The 23,435-nt window shown below is 35.4% G+C and overlaps 1 protein-coding gene across 9 annotated transcripts in view; it reads right to left on the minus strand.

Moving 5' to 3' along the window:
- The window catches only part of WAC (WW domain containing adaptor with coiled-coil), an 87,311-nt gene that overhangs the window by 16,990 nt on the left and 46,886 nt on the right, over positions 1 to 23,435 (minus strand). For 7 of the 9 annotated variants that reach the window (XM_034987215.1, XM_034987210.1, XM_034987214.1 and 4 more), the window contains exons 4-7: positions 21,112 to 21,218; positions 14,429 to 14,544; positions 13,666 to 13,778; positions 8,531 to 8,839 (exon numbers count right to left, since the gene is read on the minus strand). In XM_034987215.1, the coding sequence (XP_034843106.1) occupies positions 8,531 to 8,839; positions 13,666 to 13,778; positions 14,429 to 14,544; positions 21,112 to 21,218 (645 nt within the window). The remainder of the gene's footprint in view (positions 1 to 8,530; positions 8,840 to 13,665; positions 13,779 to 14,428; positions 14,545 to 21,111; positions 21,219 to 23,435) is intronic. The other 2 variants (XM_034987217.1, XM_034987216.1) reach the window with 1 other exon arrangement.

A 23,435-nucleotide genomic window follows, 5' to 3' on the forward strand; every position in this document is an offset into this window, starting at 1 on the left:
CACTCACCTCATCTCCCTAAAAGACACATCCATACAAATGCCCTTCCAAAGCATATTACATGTTAAACATTTTACTTATTACTTACCTCAATCTACATGTATAACTGAGAACAACATATTGAGTTTAATAATATAAATATAAAATGCTAAAAGGCAGTCTTAGTTTTACCATTAAAATATTACAAAAGCAAGGTACTGGTTGGGTACCTCTCCTCTGTGTTCTGAGTGCCCTAACACAGATCTATTATATTGCCCAACATCTTCTATTATATAGTTTATTATCTTTCCCTTCTATTAGAACTTGAATTTCTTCAGGAGAGGGATTTTCTTGTATTTACCTCTGTAGCTCTGGTAACAAAATAGGACTTGGCACCAAGATGGCATCAACATGTACTTGCTGAATGGGTGCCTGATTCTGCAATAAAGGCCCAGGTTCATGTACATGTGCTCTCCCTCTTAACCTCTAGGTTTAGAACTTAGGATAATGGGGAGGAAAGCCTAAGGTTTCTATCCATAAATAACTGACAAAACAGACAATTAACAGCTTACTTTATGCTATTTTCATAAAGGTAACTATATATAGTCTTAGAGATAAATTTAACTTATGTAGGCTTATTTTAAATAATCTTATAAAATACTAAACCTCTCTTCCTTTTTTTTAAAAAACACAGAAAGGAAACAGTCATCAAATATACTTTTTTTCTATATAGATATTTAATTTTAATTAACAATTCTATTTACCTGAAACCTTTTGATCTGGAATCTGTTAGGAAGTAAGGCTAATATACCTAACAACGTGCTTATACAAATTTGTATCAAACTAAACATAAACAAAAACTTGGACCTTTGAAAATAGTTAAAGACAGAATTAAATGTACATAAGGGAATAAATGTAGTATTTTGTATTACAAAGCCATTTCTTTTTTTTTTTTTTTAAGATTTTATTTATTTATTTGACAGAGAGAGACACAGCCAGAGAGGGAACACCAGCAGGGGGAGGGGGAGAAGGAGAAGCAGGCTCCCCGCAGAGCAGGGAGCCCGATGTGGGACTTGATCCCAGGACCCTGGGATCATGACCTGAGCCGAAGGCAGTCGCTTAACCGACTGAGCCACCCAGGCGCCCTACAAAGCCATTTCTATAGGCTCTTCCACTTTTAAAGAATATCACCCTCCAGTCTCAGTCTTTAAATGCAAACTTTCCCAAGCATTAAAAAACCTAGCTTCCTTTGAGCATTTTTCAGTTTCTTACCTAACCTATTTTAAACTTAACTAAGTCACTTTCCCATTTGACATTTCTAAGACTTACAGACTTCTAACCAACTCTTTAATATGAGCTTTAAAATAGGCTATCCTCTGATTTTTTTGTGTATACTCTTTGACAAAACTTCTTTCCCTTTATGCTTGTGAATATGAATTATTCATTTACATTTCCAATGCTTACCAGCAGGGGGCGTAACCTACCAGAGACTAAACGTCACATAGAAATCTGTTACTATACCCTGACTCTTTAAGACTTAAAGTAATATTCACCTCTTCTAATTCTAGGCACCCATTCAAAGTATCCAAGAGTATAAACCGAAGTAAAAATCCATTTCTGACCTACATTTTTTTGGTATGCCAAATAATTCCTTTTAGATCTACAATAAGATCTAAAAAGACACTGCACTTAAAAAGTAAAAAGTACTATATTGCATTTCTAATCAATTTCCTCTGATGCTTAGACAGTTGCTGTAATAATATTCAAAGGGACATGTGAACAAAGCTCAAACCACTGATGCAACAAGGGCAGCCTGTTTTGTTCTATTTTGTAGTAGTGGTATTATACTGAAGATGAGGACATGGATAAGTTACAAAGGAAACAAAGTATTCAAATGTAGTAGGAAAAAAAACCTGTAATAAGGTAGCTAGGTGACAGCACCTGGTATATAATCTGCGACTTTCATTTATTTTTGACAATTCATGAATATGTTAAATCATATATACACCCAGAACCTTTACTATGCATTTACAAAGGTACATTAAGTATGGTGCTGATGTAAAATATATTAAGATATATTTTTGCAACTTGCTTTTTGTTCAACCGAGGAAATCTTTATGATAACACATATAAAGGATAAACATATTTTGCAACTCTTAACAGATTTTATTAAAAAGTGATTCCTGCAATAACCAACTTACTCCCACCAATTGTGCTTCCCCATATTCAACTGGTAATGGTCACTAAGCTCAAGGGTGAAAAATCTTATTTTAATCTTAATTTCCAATATATACTGATAATCTTTCTCTTGAAAATTTTTACCCTGTTAAAATACACGTAACATAAAACCTACCATTTTAACCATTTCTAGGTTTACAACTCAGGGGCATTAAGTATTTACACATTACTGTGCAAACATCACCCCTATCTCTCTCCAAAATTTTTTCGTCTCTCCAAAGAAATTCTGTAACCAATTAAACAAGGGCACTCCTTATCATTCCACTCCCTAGTAGCCACTATTCTACCTTCTGTCTCTATGAATCTGCCCATTCTAAGTACTGCATATTAAGTGGAATAACATTTGTCCTTTTGTGTCTGGCTTACTTCACTTATACTAAGGTCTTCAAGGTTCACTATGTTGCAGCAACATGTGTCAGAATCTCATTCCTTTTTAAGGCTGAGTAATAACACATTTTATTTATTTATTGTCCATCAGCTGATGGGACACTTGGACTGTTTCCAACTTTGGGCTATTGTAAATAAAACTGGTACAAACATCAGTGTATTACCTGTTTGATTCCCTTTCATTCTTTTGGTTATATACCTAGGCAAAAATTGGTCGATCCTATGGTAATTCTATGTTTCATTTTTTGAGGAACTGCTAAACGGTATTCCATAGGAGCTGCATCATTTTGCACTCTTACAAGCACTGTACAAGGGGTCTAACATCCTCAAAAACCCTTATTTTCATTGCTGTTTTTGTAATAGTCATCCTAAGGATGTGAAATGTTATTTTATTGTAGTTTTGATATGCTTTCCCCGATGTTAAACCCCTTTTCATGTGCTTACTGCCTGGCCTTGGAGAACATGTCTATTCAAGTCCTTTGCAGATTTTTGAACTAGGCTGTTTCATTTAATTGTTTAGTTACAGGATTTCATATATTTGGATATTAATCCCTTATTAGATACATGATTTACAATTTACTTCCTCCCATTCTGTGGGTTGTCTTTTCACTCTAGGGTGCCCTCTGATGCACAAAAGTTTTAATTTTGATGAAGTCCAGTTCACCTATTTTTCCCTTTGTTGCCTGTGGTTTTTGTGTCACTTCTAAGAAATCACAACCAAATCCAATGTCATAAAAATTTTCACCTGTTTTTGTCGAGAGTTTTATAGTTTTAGCTCCTAAGTTTAGGTCTTTGATTCATTCTAACTTTTGTAACTGTAAACCAAGGCTGGCAATCTTAAATTCCTCTTCTATAAACTGCTTATTCCTATCTGTTCCTCATTTTTCTACTGGATTGTCTTTTTCCTATTGTTTTGATGTATTCTTAATGTATCTATAACATACTGTTACATAGGTTACAAGTATGTTCTCCCAATTTGAGATGTGTCTTTCAAACCTTATCTCTGTCAGAGAGTTTTAAATGTCTTACATGTTTAAATCTATCAACATTTTTTTTAAAGGCAAATGCATTTTGGGTCTTGATTTAAAAAGCCCTCCCCTGGGTGCCTGGGTGGCTCAGTTGGTTAAGAGGCTGCCTTCGGCTCAGATCGTGATCCCAGGGTCCTGGGATCGAGTCCCACATCGGGCTCCCTGGAGCCTGCTTCTCCCTTTGCTTCTGCCCCTCCTCCCTGCTCCTGCTTTCTCTCTCTCTCCATCAAATAAATAAATAAATAAGATCTTTAAAAAAAAAAAAAAATGCCCTCCCTACCCCTCAAATTATAAACAGTATTTTTCTAATATTCTTTCATCACAGCTATTTCCCGTCTCACTGTTCAAAGTGCCATCTTAGGTTGACTAACATAATTTTAAACTTATTGACTAAAACAGACTAAATTCTTCCACTAATGTATTCGGTTATTCAACAAAATTTGAGTCACTAACTCTGTGGCCAGTTTTCCTAATTTCCACGAATACTTAGTAATCTTAAAAATTATTATAAAGCAAAGCAATAGAGGGAGAGCTGAACATGGCCTATTAAAGCTAGTTAATGACCTTCTACATTGGCTTTAAGAGGCTACTGCCTTAATGCATATGAAGTCTTCAGGTTCATTCAAATCTATAGATACCATCAAAATATAAAAGGGAAGTTTATTCCAAGTGATTAACTCACACCTCATGTTAATGAATGACTAATCCCCCCTCCCATTAGATTGAGTGTGGAACTATGTAACCACTAAAATATTTAGATACATGCTAGCCCTCAGAAGATTAGCAAACGTCTGCTGCTTTGGTTATTTTGTTTTACTTTTCAAGTTTATCTATGCTAATAAATCATAACTCTAATAAATTACTAAGTAAACTTGCATTAATAACTAAGGTCATTAAACTCTTCTGACTCTGGCAGTCATTTGGCCAAAGTAATGGTCTCCTGCCTATTTTGTCATTTCATGAATCTGGAAGGGAGGGTAGAATAGTAACAATTTAGAATGGTCAATGGGGGGATATGGGAAGGCAGAGGCACCTGGATGGCTCAGTCCGTTGAGCTTCCTGACTCTTGGTTTCGGCTCACGTCATGAGATCAAGTCCCTCGTCGGGCTCTGAGACATGCGAAAAGTCTTCTAGAGATTCTCTCTCCCTCCCTCTCCCCCCCACTCATACTCCCTCTCTTGCTCTCGAAAGAAAGAGAAAGAAAGAAAGGAAAGAAAGAAAGGAAAGGAAGGAAAGAAAGAGAAAGAAAGAGAGAGAAAGAGAGAAAGGAAGGAAGATTGGTTGGCTAACAGTATGCCAACTGATAAAAATCAAGTTTTAGGTTTTTAAGCACACCACTGTCTTTATTACTTTGTTTTATCGTTGTCCAATAGAGTAATCTTGCCAAAAGATGTTCAAATGTTACCCTAACAACAAATACAGGATACCTAACCTTGTTTCACCCTACCTAACACCAGGATTATTCCCTACAAAAACGAGAGCTTCAGATTCTCCACACTCTCTTCAAGCAAGCACAGACTGAATTTATCTTAGGTTCTTTTTCTTTAAAGGCACGCTGGCATTAAACAGATCTAAATCTATTGCTGGTATCCTTTAATTAGATTCACAACAAATGTAATCCTCTTCTTTTTCTCCAAATACATTTTTAAAACCACGACCACTGCAGGTGCTTCCCCAACCTTTAACACACTCATTACCATTCTTTCAGTTATTTATCCATCTACAGTAAATACTTACTGACTGCCTATTATTTTGTCAAGAACTAGGAATAGAGCAACGGTTCACAATGACAAAGACCTTGCTCTCGTATTTATTACAGCATCCTACCACTGACACCCCCAGATAGAGCTTAGCTATACTATTAGCACTTACAACCAAAAGTCTGAAGAGTCTGAGCTTACCCAACCATCAACCTTTTAATATAAATTATCTGTTAAGGAAAAAATCAAACAAGGAAATCACTATACTGATAAGAAGAGTCAACAGGAAGCTTAACTTGAATAACATGAATGTCTCCATTGAGGAAAAAACGTATTTCAAATTAATGGACACTTCACAAATTTAGACTAACTGGTAAACAATCTGAAAAGATTCAAATTGTTATACAATTTAAAAAAACAATATTGCCTTCATTCATCTGTAAGGAGTACTTTGAAAGATTATACAATTTTCCCTATTTCAATAGTCAATCACAAGGTAATCAAGTCTTTTCCTGTTTAAGTTTAAAATTATTATATACAGAAATTCTAGGTAAAGTTTGTGATTAGCAAACATACTTTGTAGAATTAAAATTGACTCATCTATCATTTGTTAGGAATTTTGAATTATTGGAGTCCAAATTAATACAGATTTGACTGTGTCTTTCATTACCTACAGTTTTATGGAGATAACATGAATTTTAGAGAAACTGCCTCTAACATCATGTACTTAAACAGTGGCAATGTTCAGGTTCTTATCTAAGAGATACACCACCTTCCCTTACAATGTTGTTTTAAGAAATAAACTAAAATATATATTAAATACTTAGCACCATGCCTGTTACACAGTTAATTTTTAATATTTAAAAAGTTTGTCAGGACTGGTGCTTGAAGCATGGAGGGAGAACAAGTTCAACATGTAATTAACACCTAACCCTAAACAGTTTAATTAAATGAACTAAAATTTTAATGTGGTAAGTGCTATAATAAACAAATATAAGCACCAGTGTTTGGGACAAGACTGGGAGAGGTTAACTGACACTGAGAACCCAAGGACATAAGAGCTGGCCTTAAAGAAAGATACTGAGTTCAACAGAATGGAAGAAAGAACATGTCCTTCTTTTCAGCAAAGGCTCAAAACAAGAAAGAATATAACATGCGCTAAGAAATGTGTAAGTTTGCAAAAGATGAATTATAAGGAATATAAGAGTGAAATGATGGAGATCAAGCTAATCAGACAGGCTGCAACCAGACTCTCAAGTACTTGGTATAATCTTACTAAGAAGTATGGATTTTATCCTGTAGATAATGGAAAACTATTAGAAGGAAAAAGCACAATCCAATCTGTATTTTATAATGATGCCACTGTAAGTGAATAGTCTGGGTAGAAGGAATCAGAGCAGTTATTTATAAACAGGTTTATTTCAAGAGAGATGTCCCGAGTTTCAATAATGGTAGTGGCAATAACCACAGAAAGGATATATACACATAAGATACAGAAGGCAGAATCCAAGATTTGTTGATAGGTAGGTAGGGACAAATGCTGAAGAACAAGAAAGAGTTGGGAGGACAGTGTAGTTACTTACTGAGAACCTGCGAATAAGTTGTGTGGAAAGGGAGGAATTTGGGACATACCAAGTGCTTATAGAAAGGAAGCAGATATATGTAAGAGTTATAAATAAAGACTTGGGAGTCACTTTTGTAGACAAGACTGCCCAGCAAAAGAGAACATGCTGAGCAAGAAAAAAAGAACAAAACACAATAAAAAGCTGAACAATACTGGTATTTAAGGGGTGAGAAGAGAACTAGGAAAAGGCTAGCAGTATCCCAGAAGCCAGGGAAAAGAATTTCAAAAAGGAAGAGTTAAATGAACAAGAGATAAAATGAGATAAAGACTTTTTAAAGGCCATCAGATTTTTTTTTTTAACTGACCAGGATTTTAAAATAAAATTTGTGACCAAATAATCAAAATTTAAGAACTGAAGAACCGTTAACATCCTTTAGAAAGTACTACTACATTAACAATTACTGTATTAATTTAGATTTCATCTCTCAAGAATTCTCTTTACAATACTAACTTAATTCTGCATCAGGGTAAATATGACTTATACATATGAATTCTGGTACAAACAATCTTAGGGGAATCTGACAACATTTGGAACAACCTGTTTATAACGTATTAAGCGCTATACGATAAAAGCGTGTGGCTTAATATGTAATGAAGACTACAGAAGAAATTCAAACATGCATAATAGGAAACGAGAAGCAAAAGAAATCTAATTATGAGAATTCTTTGTCAGCAAATTAAATCAATGTGAAATAATGAATCAGACAATAGATTAAAAGCTTAAAGACTCATCAGATCCCTGTAGCATCTCCTAAACCCAAAGGACATTTAAAAGTTTCTCAATATTTACTTATGCTAATCTGCTAATTAGTCTGCTATCGGGTCTGCCCATAATTTATTTACTTATTGCCTTTTAATTTCCTTAATTTCTTAAAACACATTATGTGTTAAGCTTAGAATTGTGAGTGGTCTGTGCAAATATACTTATCTCCTCACTCTGCTTGTTATGTGTTACCTCCTAAAGTAATTGTTGCCACAATTTTTCTTCTCTCTTTTAACAAGCTATGGTTATCAGCACTGGGCTGGATAAACACAATTTGAGTCACGAAGTTAACTTCTCTTCAGATTTAAGTTCTAATTCAGACATTAAGACTCTATCTTGTGGCCCAGAACAGTTTTCTAATTCACAAACTGAAACCAATAGTTGCATGTTATGCAGAAGTAACAAGTTTTAAAATGTCTCTATTCGTATCAAATTTTAATTAACAGAAAATTGAGACAATATCTAAACTAAACCATCATGACATTTATCACAAAAACTAAAAATTACTTTATACAAATATGAAGGGACAGTCCTTTGACTCTGCTAAAAGTTAGTTAAGCCATTACTAACTTATAAATTAAGCACTTGACTTCAAAGTGTCAAAGGCAAAAAACAGTTCTAAGGCTTCATAATTAAAAATTAAAAGAAAAAAATCTAAATATGGCTAACTCTAGACCTAAATCTATGCAGTAACATTCTAAAAAACTTTAATTTATAATTAAGAGTCTTATTCAAGCTAATGGAGATAATGTAATATAATCAAAAACTCAGAAACTATAGTTCAACGTGCAGCATCTAGTAATAATGGCATACCTTTTCTTTCTGTTTTCTGTGCAGGGACAGAAGATGTGGGTGTAGGCAGTTTTGATAAAGTGGATGCTCCATTAGCATCAAATGATTTCTTTGGCTGGTGATCAGACTGTAGCGTAAATGGACTAGAAGGAAGAGTGCTTGGGGTAGCAGTTGGATGAACCACTGGTTTGATGGGGTGCTGTACTGGCGTAGAACTACTGTGAGTCTCTGCTCTTGGCAGTCTGTAGTCTCTGTCATTGTGTCTGCTTGTTTGAGACAAAATATTCTGTGGGAGCAAACTACTGGCATCACTGGAATGCTTGTCTTCCACTTTAGTTCACAGTTCGAAAAAAGAGATGTAGGAATGACGGAAGGGGGAAGAAAAAAGATTACGTTAGAATCCTGTCTTTAACATCAGCTAAGTTAGCAACATACTTGTACCTTGTTACAGAACTGCAAGCCCAGTTAATGTCTGCAGTTTTAGCTCAGGTCATGTTCCCAGGGTCCTGGGATCGAGCCCCACGTTGGGCTCCCTGCTCTGTGGGGAGTCTGCTTCTCCCTCTTCCTCTCCCCCTCCCCCTGCTCATGCGCGCTCTCTCAAATACATAAAATCTTTAAACAAACAAAAAAAAATCCAAATACTGAAAGAGGATTTTTAGCTCAACTCTAAGTAATCTATACTCGTATTTCAAGTGGGCTACTAGTTTTGGGGGATTCTTTAGAACCACACCACTTGAGTTCAAACAAAACATTAAAAAAAACAATATATGCGGAGTTCTAACATTTTACTCAAATGAAAACTTTTAAGTATTTTAAAAATATGAAAAGCAAATGGTCCATTCTTTTAAAATATTGGCCATGGGTTCTAATAACTGAATTATCCACAGTGGTTCAAGAGCAAAAGAATATTAGCTTTATTAGCCTGATTTTTCTGAATACTAAAGTAGCTCATTAGTGGTCTCTAAAGTAGTCTGTCCTAGGGCTTACATGACCTCATTTTGGGGTGGCTGAATTTATGATCAACTGTGCATTCAATAAGTAAATCAGTTCATATTTTTGATAATGCTAACAATACCAGTTAGTTATAAACTCAAGTTATAGATAATGCTATCTGAAAATAGAAGGCCTACATCCGGCAGCATAGTCAGAAAAATCTACTTGCTATTACCAGTTATACTAAAAACATCCTCTTCCAATTTAAAGTCACAGAAATATTTAAACCTCAGAAGTACTGCTGCTTCCAAAAAGATTATAAGGAAAATTTCAATAATCATAATAAAATTTATATTTATCAAAAAATCTCTATCCAAAATTGTAATAGTCTAATCAGTAACTAAAAATTAAACAACTTTCAAAGTAGAGAAACATCTTAAGATTCAAAAGCACATATATAGTAATATTACCAAAGGATGCCCTCCCTGTTGAGTATTTTAGTTTTTTCCAAATCAAGGTTCCTCCCAGAGACCAAGACAGCACAGAGGGAAGTATGCTTAAACTACAAGTCAGTTTCCAAACCTTCAGTGCGTAACTCCTACATGTTACACTAAACAAAACGTACTGGACACTGCCAAAAAGTTTCAGTTGTATCAATAAAAAAAGTCTTTTGACTTAAAAATGAAATTCAGTGTTATAAATTACACATATATTAACCTTAAAAGAAAAAATGAACAAATAGATTGAGCTACCACAGTAGAATACAAACATCTGTTGTATATTAACTCATCAGTGAACTATCAATTTGCATGCACAAAAGACTTAAGAAATTTTATTCTACAAGTTCTTCCTGAAAAGAATACTGCTACAATAGAAACTTTTAGGGACAGATAAAACAGAAATAATACCATGCCCAATTCCCACCAATCCTGTCACCTGACTACCAAAAACTGGACACCAAGAAAAATCCCTCTCAGTTCTGTATGAGTAGTCAAAGAATATCAAGCAAATGTACTACTCAGATGAAAATTAAAGCTGGTATTTCTTCAAACACTTGTAAGCTTTGGGGGAGAAAAATGGCAGCAGCATTACAGGAACTAAGGAAGCTGTAGCTGCAACAGCTTTCTAGGATTCACAACTCTAGACAAAACACAGTTAATGCAATGACTCTACTCGCACCCCCACAACAAAGACATCTGGCAAATGTATGGAGACATTTTGGGTTGTCACGACTAGGAGAGAGGAGGTCTGCTACTGGCCTCTAACATATAGAGGCCAGGTACGATACTCTACATCCTATCACACAGGACGTCATCCCACAACAAAGAATCACCTAATCCAAAATGTCATTAGTGCTACTGCTGAGGTACCCCAAATTAAGGTTTCTCTAAGCACAGAACAATCATTCTATGAGGCACAAATTAAAGACAATGAAAATAATCTAGTAGCAGTAATACCAAATTAAAAATTTTATCCATAAAGTTTTCAATGTCAAGTTCCGGATAACATGATTTGCTACAGTGCAAAAAATAAATCTATTTTCTACCTTTATCTCTTTAACATATAAAATCTTCAGTCCCCCCTCCCCCCTTTTATTGGCAGTTACGAACTACAAAGCTTTAGGTCTTACCCAGCATGAACATCAATGGACACATGGGAAAACTCTGCCAACACTTTTTGGATAGAAAAAGTTAAGCACTTAAATGGCTTAATGACTTCATTACTACCACACTTAAGTATTTAAATCAGTTGACCAATTAAGGAAAAATAAAAGGAAATATAGCTAAGGTTTTTCTCAAATATTACTTAAAACTGAAAAAGTGAGACACATGACTATAGTTCAACACACACATCGACCTACTGACTCATCATTTGCACGTCTAGGAATTTGGCTAAGGAAGTAATAAGCGGGCAAAGATAGAAATCACAGCACTGCTGACAATAGGAAAAGGCTAAAAATCACCTAAGTATCCATGGATAGAGGGTTATTTATAAATGAGGGCACATCAAAATAATAAAAAATAAAAAAGGAAAACCATGCAATTTAACACATATTGATTTCTAAACTGACACAGAAACATTTCCTTGAAATACTACTGAAAAGAAAAGGTTAGAAACAGTAACATAATCCCATTTTTGATGTAAAACATATACATGTGTAGTTTTTATACAAATTTATATTCACACAGAAAAAAAGAGTATATGTCCCCAAATGTTCCTGGCTCATAGAATTAAAAAACGTTCCCTATTATATTTTAATAACAAACATGCCTCACTTTTGAAATTATGGAGGGAAAAGAAAAGGAACCCCTTCATTTTTTAAAGAAAAAGATGCACACAATTTAAAAACACAACTCTAGGGGCGCCTGGGTGGCTCAGTTGTTAAGTGTCTGCCTTCTGCTCTGGTCATGATCCCAGGATCCTGGGATCAAGCCACACATCCCCGCTCCCTGCTCAGCAGGAAGCCCCCCGGCTTGTGTTCCCTCTCTTGCTATCTGTCATATAAATAAATAAAATCTTTAAAAAAAAAAAATAAGTAAAAATAAAAACACAACTCTGATTTTATTTCCTTAAAGATGGTTTACTAAAAAGACAAAAAATTACTACTTTCACTTCCAACAATATTTCCATCAGATCTTTAATTACTTCCTTCATTTACTCTACACCTCCAAGGGAGAAGGAATGATAGCGTATTTTAGAGAGAATAAAGCAGACACACTAGGCTCTTATGTTTTTTCTCTCTGGGAACCTTCACCCACTAAGTGAGAGGCTTGGCCCAATATCTAAGAAAAAGTGATTATTTTTATACCCATTTGCCACTCCTCCTCCATACCCCCTAGTATTCCTCTGCAGTTTTGTTCAGGAGGACCACAAGCTGGATGCTATTTTTTTTTTTTTTAAAACCTGGAGAGGAAAACCTTTACCTCATTTCTAATTGCTTGCCAGAAGTCACAGTTACAGATATTAAGTAAAATGGAACTAGAACCCAAGTCTTCTGTCTCAAAATATAATAGTTTTAATTTCCTCACTTCAGTACTTTACATCATTGTTTTCTAAGAATTAAGTACAATTTCACTAATATAAAAAATTAAATGTTCCAAGGAACATAACGTAAACATTCAGTGCTGAAGAACTATGTTACTTTACTATCTGTTTCATCTTAAAATTTCTCCTGTCAAAAAATCAGTATCCCCTGCTGAGACCAAATACATCCCCTACTTAAGTTACAGGAGGAAGATTCAAATATGCTTAAGTCCAAGAATTCCCTGAACACATCTTTTAAAATTTTTTCTGAAAATTTCAAACTGTGATAAAGAGCCTAAGAATTCTACAGTGGCATTTAAATTCTATTCTAGGCAAGGGAAGCCACTGGGAATAGAATACCTTTAGTAAAAGCTCCAAATACAAATTTAATTTGAATTAAGAAATAAATGTATGTTACTCATATTGTCCCACTTAGACAAAATCTGACCTCAAAAAACATTAAGGTATGCCCAGAGTATGGAGATGTTATCTAGATCTACGATCATGATAAAATCAGTTTCCAGATATAAGGATAAAAAAGTTTCTCACTCGGGTGCCTGGGTGGCTCAGTTGGTTAAGCGACTGCCTTCAGCTCAGGTCATGATCCTGGAGTCCTGGGATCGAGTCCCACATCGGGCTCCCTATTCGGCAGGGAGTCTGCTTCTCCCTCTGACCCTCCCCCCTCTCATGCTCTATCTCAGTCTCTCTCTCAAATAGATAATTAAAAAAAAAAAAAAAAGTTTCTCACTGATAAACATAAAACACCACAGCAGACACTTTGATGTCACTATCCGTGTGTGACTATTATCCAATTATTAGATTGAAAGACTCAATGAGTTTTGGAAGGGATATCACTGTCCAGTTTAATAGGACACAATTCGGGGGGGGGGGGGGAACCAAACAATTCCTGTTTTAAAAAAGTCAATCCACAATATGAAATTTTGTTTTCCACCAATTCAACTGCATTATAGCCATTATGAGTAGTGATGAATATATATGTGCACTATTCTTTGTGCACCCTTTTTCTTTTCAGGAAACAAAACGGTGAAGGTTAGGAAGACGTATCTAACATAAAAGAAACCTATGTTTCTACTATTTTAGTTTACATATGTAAACAGCTATGCATACAGATATAAATATATGAACTACAGGAGTGAATCAAACATCATGTTGTTTCAAAGAAAAAAATTAATACTTACTCCCACTGGCAAACCCACTAGTGGCTGTTGCTTGCATCACCTCCCTTCTGTAATCCCTATCTTTTGGGAAGCTATTAACTGCCATCTTGTTTGCTTCTTTTTGTCTCTGTTCTCTAAAAATAAAACATAGATTAAGCCCATAAAAATTACATCAAGTAAAATGAGTTTACATGTAACACTTCTGGCCAAATGCTCAACAAAATGGTGTATGGAAAATAAAAGAACTGAACACAGCCATAATATCAACTGGTGTCGGAGATGAGATAAGGCTAACAGAACAGTAATGTTTCTCAATGATGGCAGTATTACAGCAACTATTTATAATGTCATTAACGCTACAGCCAAACTCTCCAATATTAATTCTACATATATGAAGGAAACATATTATTGTACTTTAAGAATTATGAAGATTTCTATTACAAATTATAAGTGGATGCATTAAGTATAGGTTGATATAAAATCTTAAATATACTGATGATTTACAAGGTCCTTGTGTCGTGGGTTTCCGTAGTGTAGTGGTTATCACGTTCGCCTCACATACAAGGTCCTTGTGGACAGCTGCTTCTCTGTCCAAGTTGTTTTTTTTTTTTAAGTTTCTTTTTTGTTTTTTAAAGAGAAATTACAGAAAACACAACGGGCCAACTACAATTAAAGAAGGGAATGATGAGTTTCACTCTAAGAAACCTACACTCAGAATGTTCTAAAGATGTAAAGCTGTAAAATCAAGAGTAAGAAATATTTTTCAATGAGTAAGAGCAAATACCTTTCAAGCCACTCTTTTGGTTTTTCCCACTGTGAAACTTCTGTTCGACAATTGTAGTAGTATTTTTTCCCAGAAGAGCTAATATGCTCAGACCAGTCATCTGCAGAATCATAAGGCTTAAAAATACATTTTTAAAAATTAGAAAATATTTTAATACTATTTAATCACTTGATATGAAACATCAAGAACGTCAATGGTTTTCAAAGCATATATAAGGGAAAAGGGAAAAGACCATGAAATAAAAGCAGCCAGATCTAGAATGTAATTATCTGTGTATATATCTTAAAAGACACCTTAGTCTATGAACACCTTAAAAAATAACAATGGAAAATCGTGCAAAATATGAAATTAAAGAGATTAATAGACAGTTTATTAGGCACAAAATGAGAAATGCAAAATTAACATCTTGACTTTAGAAAAGCATTACCAAAGTTCCCCATTATTATAATTTTATTTGCTGAAATCCAGTCACATGGGGGGGGGCAGTTTAAAAAACCCACAGTCAACTGACTGATTTGATGATATGACAGCACATCAGTTCTAAACTCATTATGCACAATAGTACTCACATATACTATTAACAGAGAATAATCTGCCTGTATTTACTGTTAGTGAAAAAAAAACCACATTTAATAAAACATAAACACAAAGCTAATTATGATCTGTTTCACTGTCAAAATCCATGAGATGTGGTGTTAGCCAAACCTTGTCTCACATAATATATGGGTCAGCAGCATCACTCATTTCCCTGTAACAAAAACCAGCCTTTCAAAAACTCTCAGATACATTCTCTTTAAAGGGTATTTTATAAGTACTGTAAAATTATAAAGAAATTAGAAAAATCTGAAAGGAGGCCCAATTTCCGTGGTACTGATATAAAAAGTGTAACGTTTAAGTGCACTGGGCCCAGGAAATCTGGTAGAATCCCAAGGACACTTGAGATGAATTTCTTGACTCTTTTGTCAAAGGAGCTTGAAACGATGTTATACTTTGGTAGTCTACACTTCTTCTGGGTTCACCAGTGTACAGTGACACAATTTTAAAGCCTGAGGAAAGAAACGAATTCTCATGCCCTGCTGACTCAGCGTTAATTTTACCAACTAGGAAACAAGCCTAGGGAACGTACAAGTTGTCTATAGGTCACAAAACTAACTGGTGATAGAAGAAAGGATCAAAACCTAGGTTTCAGGATGCCCATTATTTCCAACAAATCAACACCCAATTCTCAAAATGCTGCAATAATTTTGAAGGTACATGAAAAAATACTGCAGATTCTGCCACATTTATGCTCTTGGGATTATGCCTCAAAATAATGAAGCGATTGGCAATCAGCCCTGTGCCTCCAAAACTCTCATACCAGGGGGGGAAGTTAATTCTCAACCCTCACTTTCAGAAGTAGGCTACAACCACAACCAAGCTGCAGAAACCCAATCACAGAAGGCCAAATTCAAAAAGTTCTCTTTCACCATTCATCACTCCTCGTACCTAAATTATTATACAAACTGAACACTTCTATGGATATCTGGAAGATTTGGTTTCCTTGGGAAGTGGTTATATGGGATTGATTACTAGTTTGACCTGAAGAAGTAGATTAAGATTTGAGGCAGGTGGACAGAGGACATCAGAGTATGGCAGAGTGGTCTATACACCAGTGCTCTTCAAAGTGATGGTTTTGTGAATTGGTCTGAAGAAGGAGCAGGCATCAAAATATATATTGACATACTCTTTCCCTTGTCAAGAGTCTCACTTTAAGAAAAAAAAAAATCCAGCTCAAGTAAACAGTATACTATTTAATGACAGTTAATTTACATCCTGGCATAACCTCCATGACAGTTAAAAGTTCACAGACCAGAACCTTGAAGAGTCTGAGTCTATTAACACTGCTCTGATTGTGCCCACCCAATCTTAGATTAGTACAAGTTAATGTCTTTCTTAACAAAATGTGTTTCAGGGTACAGCATTACAATAACACAGCAGTAACTTTAGCTTATTCTCTCACCCCACTTCCATACTCAAAAAAAGGTTAAGGGGGCGGGGAACCCTTTTAGTAATGAGGAATTTTTAAAACGCTGACGTGCAACAGGTGTTACTGCTTTTCTTCATTATATATTTTCAACTTTATTGGAGTATAACTGACAAAACTGGAAGATACTTAGTGTATGCTGTGATGATTTGACACTGTAAAGGATTAGGCCTATCTGGTTCATTCACACATCCACCACCTCACAGATTTTGTGAAAACATTTAAGTCTTCACTCTCAGCCAGTTTCAATTACACAATATAGTGTTATCAACTATGATCACCATATTAAACATTAGATCTTAAGTTATTAAATTTGATTAAAAAAAAAAGAATATCTACAACTAAGAACTAAACCCCAAAAAGGCCTGCAAACACTTCAAATATTCTGAATTAGGCTTGATGTACTTGCCAACACAAGCACTAAGGCAGCAGTTTTCCCAGTGCTGTCCAGGAACCCTTGAAGGACCCCAAAAATCATTTCAAAAGATCAAAACTATTTTCATAATAATACTAAAATGATTTTCTTTTTTTTCCTCATTCTATCACAAGAACAGAGTGGAATTTCCCCAGATGCTGTGGAAGGAGATTTGTTATAACGAAAGACTGAATGCAGAGCACATGTGAAGTTCTAGGTATCTCCTATTAAGACAGGCATTAAAGAGATACTATTCGTTTTACAAATAGTTATTTTTCATAAAAACATTATATATGCTAACGTGTAAAGGGTTTACAATCAACTGAGTTTAAAATTATCTTTCAGGTTTTTTTAATAAAGATTCTGAGTAAGCGAGACAGTGAGAGCACGAGCACCCACACACACACAAGCAAGGGGGAGGGGCAGAGGGAGAAGCAGGCTTCCCACTTAGCAGTGAGCACGACGTGGGGCTCCAACCCAGGATCCTGGGATCCCAACCTGAGCCGAAGGCAGACACTTAACCAACTGAGCCACCTATGCGGCCCTCATATTTACGAAGTTTTAATTTTTAAATATGGTAAATATTGATAAAAAAAATAAACAAAAGCTATCAATTTTCATGAATGTAGACAGAGGTCTTGAGATCAAAAAGTATGAAAATGACTGCTCTGAAAGAACAGTACTAAACAGTTATGGAGGCACCCATCTGCTTTCCCTCAATTCAAAATGTCTTTTAAGTGTGCTTTTCTTTTTCTTTTTTTTTTTTTTTAAAGATTTTATTTATTTGAGAGAGAGAGACTGAGAGAGAGAGCACATGAGAGGGGGGAGGGCTGGGAGGGTCAGAGGGAGAAGCAGACTCCCTGCCGAGCAGGGAGCCCGATGCGGGACTCGATCCCGGGACTCCAGGATCATGACCTGAGCCGAAGGCAGTCGCTTAACCAACTGAGCCACCCAGGCGCCCAAGTGTGCTTTTCTTAAAAAGCATAACCCTTTCTGCTCTCTCTCTTAAAATACAGAATCCTACTACTTCTTCCCCAAATGAAACGATGGAAAAGAAATGGTTAATTCTGGAATTAACTTACGAATTTTTAGTAAGGAGCCATTCACTGAGTAACATCAACATCAAAGACGGCATTTACTATAATAAAGAATTTCATGGAGTCCTAAGAGTTCTCTGATAAATTTCTAATTTTTTAAAATTAGGTAGAGTATCTTCAGGCAGACTGGTTATAGAAAATAAACTTGAGAGCCTCAAGCTGAAAAGCTCCAAAAAATGCAGAAGATAATTTACATGATAACAAGTGGAGCTGGAATATAAATGCAAAGTCACCTGTGACTGAATGTAAAGTATTTCCCAGCAAATCAAGATTGGTGGATACGTAAAAGATATCAATTATGTGTTTAAATGGGAATACTTTTTTTTCTAAATGAAGCAATTCAGAGGCCTCTTAAAAATCACAAATAAGCATAACTAATCTAAAACAAGCTACATGAGGTCTGTAAGCTCCTATTATGATTTAGATTAGGAAGGAGGAGGCATTCAAAAAGCTTTTCCTAAATAGTTATCATGGGCTAGGCTCTGTGTTAAACCACAATAGTGTTCATCACAGAACTCAGGGAACTACATGTGAATATCTTAATCTAATACTGAAAAAATAAGGCAACTTCAACTCGACTATCAACAGTTGATAAATATAAATCACCCATACAACCAATGTCTGTGTAGATAACTAGATAATATTGTTACTGATTTTCAAAGACAGATTTAAAGCCTGAAAACTTCAGAGAAAAAAAAGAACTACTTTTTAAATTTTGTTTTACTTACTACTCAAAAAGTTCCATTAGAAGTGATTTACAGACAAAAAGTAAGTTTATAAGTAACCTGCAGAAAGGTTCAAAAGCTAACTTCTCAGGTAAGATTAAATTTGTAGTTTATAAATAATATATGTGTCATGCCCACTGGGCATATTATAATAAAAAAGACTACTTGGAGATTAATTATATACCTATAGTTGAAATTTACAGAAAGGGAAATCCTGATTCTTAAAACATGTAACACTTAATCCATTCAGGTAACAGTCTTCAGCTTCCACCCACAAAATGAAATCCTCTGACCCCATTTATGATTTGGGTCGATCAAGCTTATCTGCCCATTATTTCTTTCTGATTTCACGTTTAATCCACATCTTAGGAATCAAAACAACCAGACTTAGTTTGCCCTGAATTAAGATTTTTTTTAAAGCCAAAACAATGTCCACGTGGCCTGCCACTGTAGCTATCAGCAGACAAATACCAAATTGGAATTGTCAGTGATAAATGGAACTTTATTATTTGTTACTTTGTAAATTAATGGGGCCACCTACCACAAAAAGATTCATTCTAAAATCCTGACAATACACGTTATTGGAAATAACTCATCACAAGTAGTTTGATGGTAACACCTGTTAAGGTTTACCAAGCTGTTGTCTCAGCCTCAACACCACCACCACCCCCTTCTATACTGTTCTGTGATGCTAGGGCAAATTACATTGTTTAGTCAGCAGGCTACCTGTTAAGATTCTGCCAACAGTAGGCACCGAAGTTAAAACTGAAAGGCACGAGAAGCCTAACAGCCACAGCTGTCTCCAATTTCCAGCTCTCTGCCATATGCCCCAAACCAGAACTAGCTTCATCATACCACTCACAGGCACTATCACCAGTTCTTTAGAGCTCCTCCTCTAAGCTATTAGGTTCTAATAACCACAACCTCTTCTTACTGTACTCCAGCCCTAAGGGTGAATACTATATACTCTATGTGTATTACCTTGGTGTTCCTTTTTGTTTTTTTCAGTCCTCAATAACATGCAGTATCTGCTTAGCCAATCCTGTACGTAAAATTCTCTGTGCTATCCAATTTTCTGAGCTAAAATAACTAGCATGTTTTGTTTTCCTACCTAGACCCTGACTGATACAATATTTAAAGCTATTCTAAATTCATTTTTATGAAAATGCTATCATTTATGTCTTGATTTTCTTTGGAAATGTACTATCCACACGGCTTCAATAAGGGCTAAGAAATAATCAATCCCAAGAACCTTTCAATGTTGATTAAGGTATATCATCACCCAAATATCCAAGGCAAAATGTGTTGGATTCAACCTACACTTCTATAGCCTTCTAGCTGTTCTTTCCTCCTTGTATTTTCTACACTACTACCGCATGAATTTTTTAAATTCCAACTATGAGGTTCCTTCACCAATTATACCCTTCAATAGTTCTGCACTCCCTTTATATAAAATTCATATTCCTTCGTAAGATACACAATTTTTGTGATCTAGCTCCCACTTATCTGTGTAACCTGAGCTCTTGCCATTCTTTCACACTTTCAAAATCCTTGCAGTTCTCCAAATATACTATGTTATTTCACACTTCTATGTCTTTATAGATGCTATTCCCTTTGCATACCACACAAATTCCAGACCTCTTCAACTAGCTGTTATATTCAATCCACTGGGGAGTGTTACTTGTACTTTAATACTTTCCTCTCATCCAAGCTTGGAGTTCCCCTTTTGAATGTTCCCAAAGCAACTTTAACATGCACTGTTTTATTAACTGTTTATTCTGCAGTCTTCACCCCAAGTCCAAAAGTTCCTTTAAGATGGGCCACATTGTCTTAGTACTATGTATCTACTACCTAGCATATGCTTGGCAAACTGAAAACTTATGAAACTTTTGTTGAATGAATGTATTAAAACTTCCATCTGAACCCTGACTTAAAAAAAATCCAAGCTGAGTTACTTCAGTTTAGAAATACCTAAATTCCTGACTTTTATTGCCTTGAGGACAAGAATCTTTACATCATGAGTGTTTAGTAGGGTGTGTAATACACAGCAGATGTCTGAATATATGTTTTAAGAAGTGTATATATTACAGAGTAAGAAAAAGCTCAAGGTAAACCACTTTAAGTAACTACAGAAGTTTCATCATCTATAGTTCTTTGTATCTCAGACATTGCAATGGTAAAATTTTGCTCTGTATAGGAAAAGTGATGAAATAATACCAAATTGTATTTCCTGACTATTCTCAGTTCTACTAAGAAGGTTGGCTCATTACTTCAAATACATGTAAAAAAGGTCAACTTTTGATTTAACAAGACTTGGTGGAGGAGTTTTTGGGGGTTTTTGAGGGGGGGTAATAAACACACACACACACACACACACACACACGAACCCCCCAAACCAAAATTGGGCATGTTTATATACTTACTGTATCTGAAGTTTTGCTTGGATTATTGCTTGGATTAGAAGAATGTGAATTTGAACTATGAAGAGCACTGTGGTTGTGTGAATTTTCTTGTGGAGAGTAACTGGTCCCTTAAAAGAATAAAGACCAAAGTGAATTATAAGTTGTATTTCATGTTTAATTTCAACTGGTTTCTATCATACTATAGATCATTGTATATCCCTAAAATCATCATTTTACATAAGCATCTAGAATATGTACATATTCATACTTCTTACACATAAAGTATTTGTAAGCCTACTAAAGATGTGGCTTAAAGAGCATATAGCTTACATGGCTGATAGCCTATGGAAAAATGTTATGTATATTTAGATGAGCAAAACCTCATTAATATCATTTCTAGCAACTTTCTAAAATTTTTTTTTAGATTTTATTTATTTATTTGAGAGAGAGAGATAGAGAGCACAAGTGGGGAGAAGAGGGAGAAGCAGGCTCCCCGCAGAGCAAGGAGCCAGATGCAGGACTCGATACCAAGACCCTGGGATCAACACCTGAGCCAAAGGCAGACGCTTAACTGACTGAGCCACCCAGGCGCCCCCTTTTTTTTTAAAAGAGGTTTATTAGGGAAAGACAGAAATACAACATAAAGAAAAAAGGCACAAAAATTCAGTGATATAGAACTAAAAGTTATAAATACCCAGTATGTTTTTGCAATTATTTTTCAATTTCTTAAATAGCCTCTGCAACTTCATTTTTAATAGTTTTGCCAATTTTTCAACTAAAACAATATTAAGAAGGTTAAACCTTAGGGAAGGTACTCTCTTTCAAGATGATGATGATATCAAGTCTCGTAATAACAGGACCAACTCTAAGAATTGCTTAAAAGTAATTCATGAGTTCTATAAATAATCCACACATCTCAAAGACCATCAGGGATGATAGTATTTACTGTCTTAACAAAAGCCAAGGTATAAAAACACAGACTTGCAAAAACACTGATTAAAGATACAAAAAGGTTCACCATAAAAGTCTAATTGCTATTACAATTTCTAATTGTATTTCAATTTCATTACTTTTTTTCCCAGCAACAACGTACCATAATTCAACTTAAAACAAACTACACTGGCAATGGTATGAAGGCTACACTATAATGAACAGAAAGTGGTATGAGTAATATATATGGTTGAGTGGTCTAGCAATTAGTCACCAGTTAGAACCAGAGTTGTTTCAAGTAGAAATCATTAAGAATTAACTATTTCAATCAGCAAGGGAAACTAAGTAGATAAGAAATGTGAACTGGGACAGACAGAAGATGACTATAAAGTTTCAGACATCCAAGTGGAAACGTCAGCAGACCTACGGAGCACTAGGAATTCATAAGTGATCTGGAAGTCTCCTCCATTAAAACTGAAAGGCAGGGGACTTTGCCTTGCATAGTATCAAAAAGCACTACGAGCTTGGAATGAAGTTAAGACTATGGCAAGAGAAAAGGCAATGGCCAATACCTAACCTTGGATTAAGGGCCAGTTTATAAGGGAAGCTAGAAGCAGATTCAAAGACCCAAAAACACTAGTGATGTGACCAAAGACAACAGAGGGTTACTGAAGAACGTGGCACCATGTAGGTGGTATAACAGAGGAAATTTCTCAACCAGGCTACTGCTTGATGACTTCTTCATCTACTTGTTTTTAATTTTATCTTGCTGTATGGCATGTGTTTATATAAAACACCCTGAACTTTAATACAGCAGGCAAAATATTCTTCAGTAAACATTGTAAGAATAAACGCAATCAAAAAGAAATGAGTCAAGATAAACTCAGTGGGCAGAAAAGTTAACACAGCTGGCCTAAGACCTCTATCCTTAGAAAGGCCCGCTTACACAGTTGGCCCTTGGCTGACATGTGGGAACCTAGATTTCTGGAGCGTTCCCTTAAGAGCTAACAGTTGCTCACTGTGCCTAAGATGTTTGTGCATACAATATGGTTTATGCTTAATATATGCTTTCCTATTGGGAATCCAGATTTTTGGTACATGCTAGGTAGAGGTGCCTATGTAACAAACTAAATCCAATAAAAATTTTGGGAACTAAATCTCTAATAAGCCTCCTTGATATGGTCAACATTTCACAAATATGATCACAATTCATTGCTGAAGGAATGAAGTATGTCTTCTGTGACTCTACTGGGAGAAGACTCTTGGAAGCCTGCATCTGGTTTCCTCCAGGCTTTGATCTGCATACCTTTTCCCTTAGCTGACTCCGCTTTGTATCTTTTCACAGTAATAAGCCATATAGCCATGATAATGACTATACACTGGGTCCTGTGACCCTCTTAGAGAATCACCAAACC

This window comes from Mirounga leonina, unplaced genomic scaffold (assembly GCF_011800145.1).
Source record: "Mirounga leonina isolate KUSES-001 unplaced genomic scaffold, KU_Mleo_1.0 Mir_413, whole genome shotgun sequence".
NCBI lineage: Eukaryota > Metazoa > Chordata > Mammalia > Carnivora > Phocidae > Mirounga > Mirounga leonina.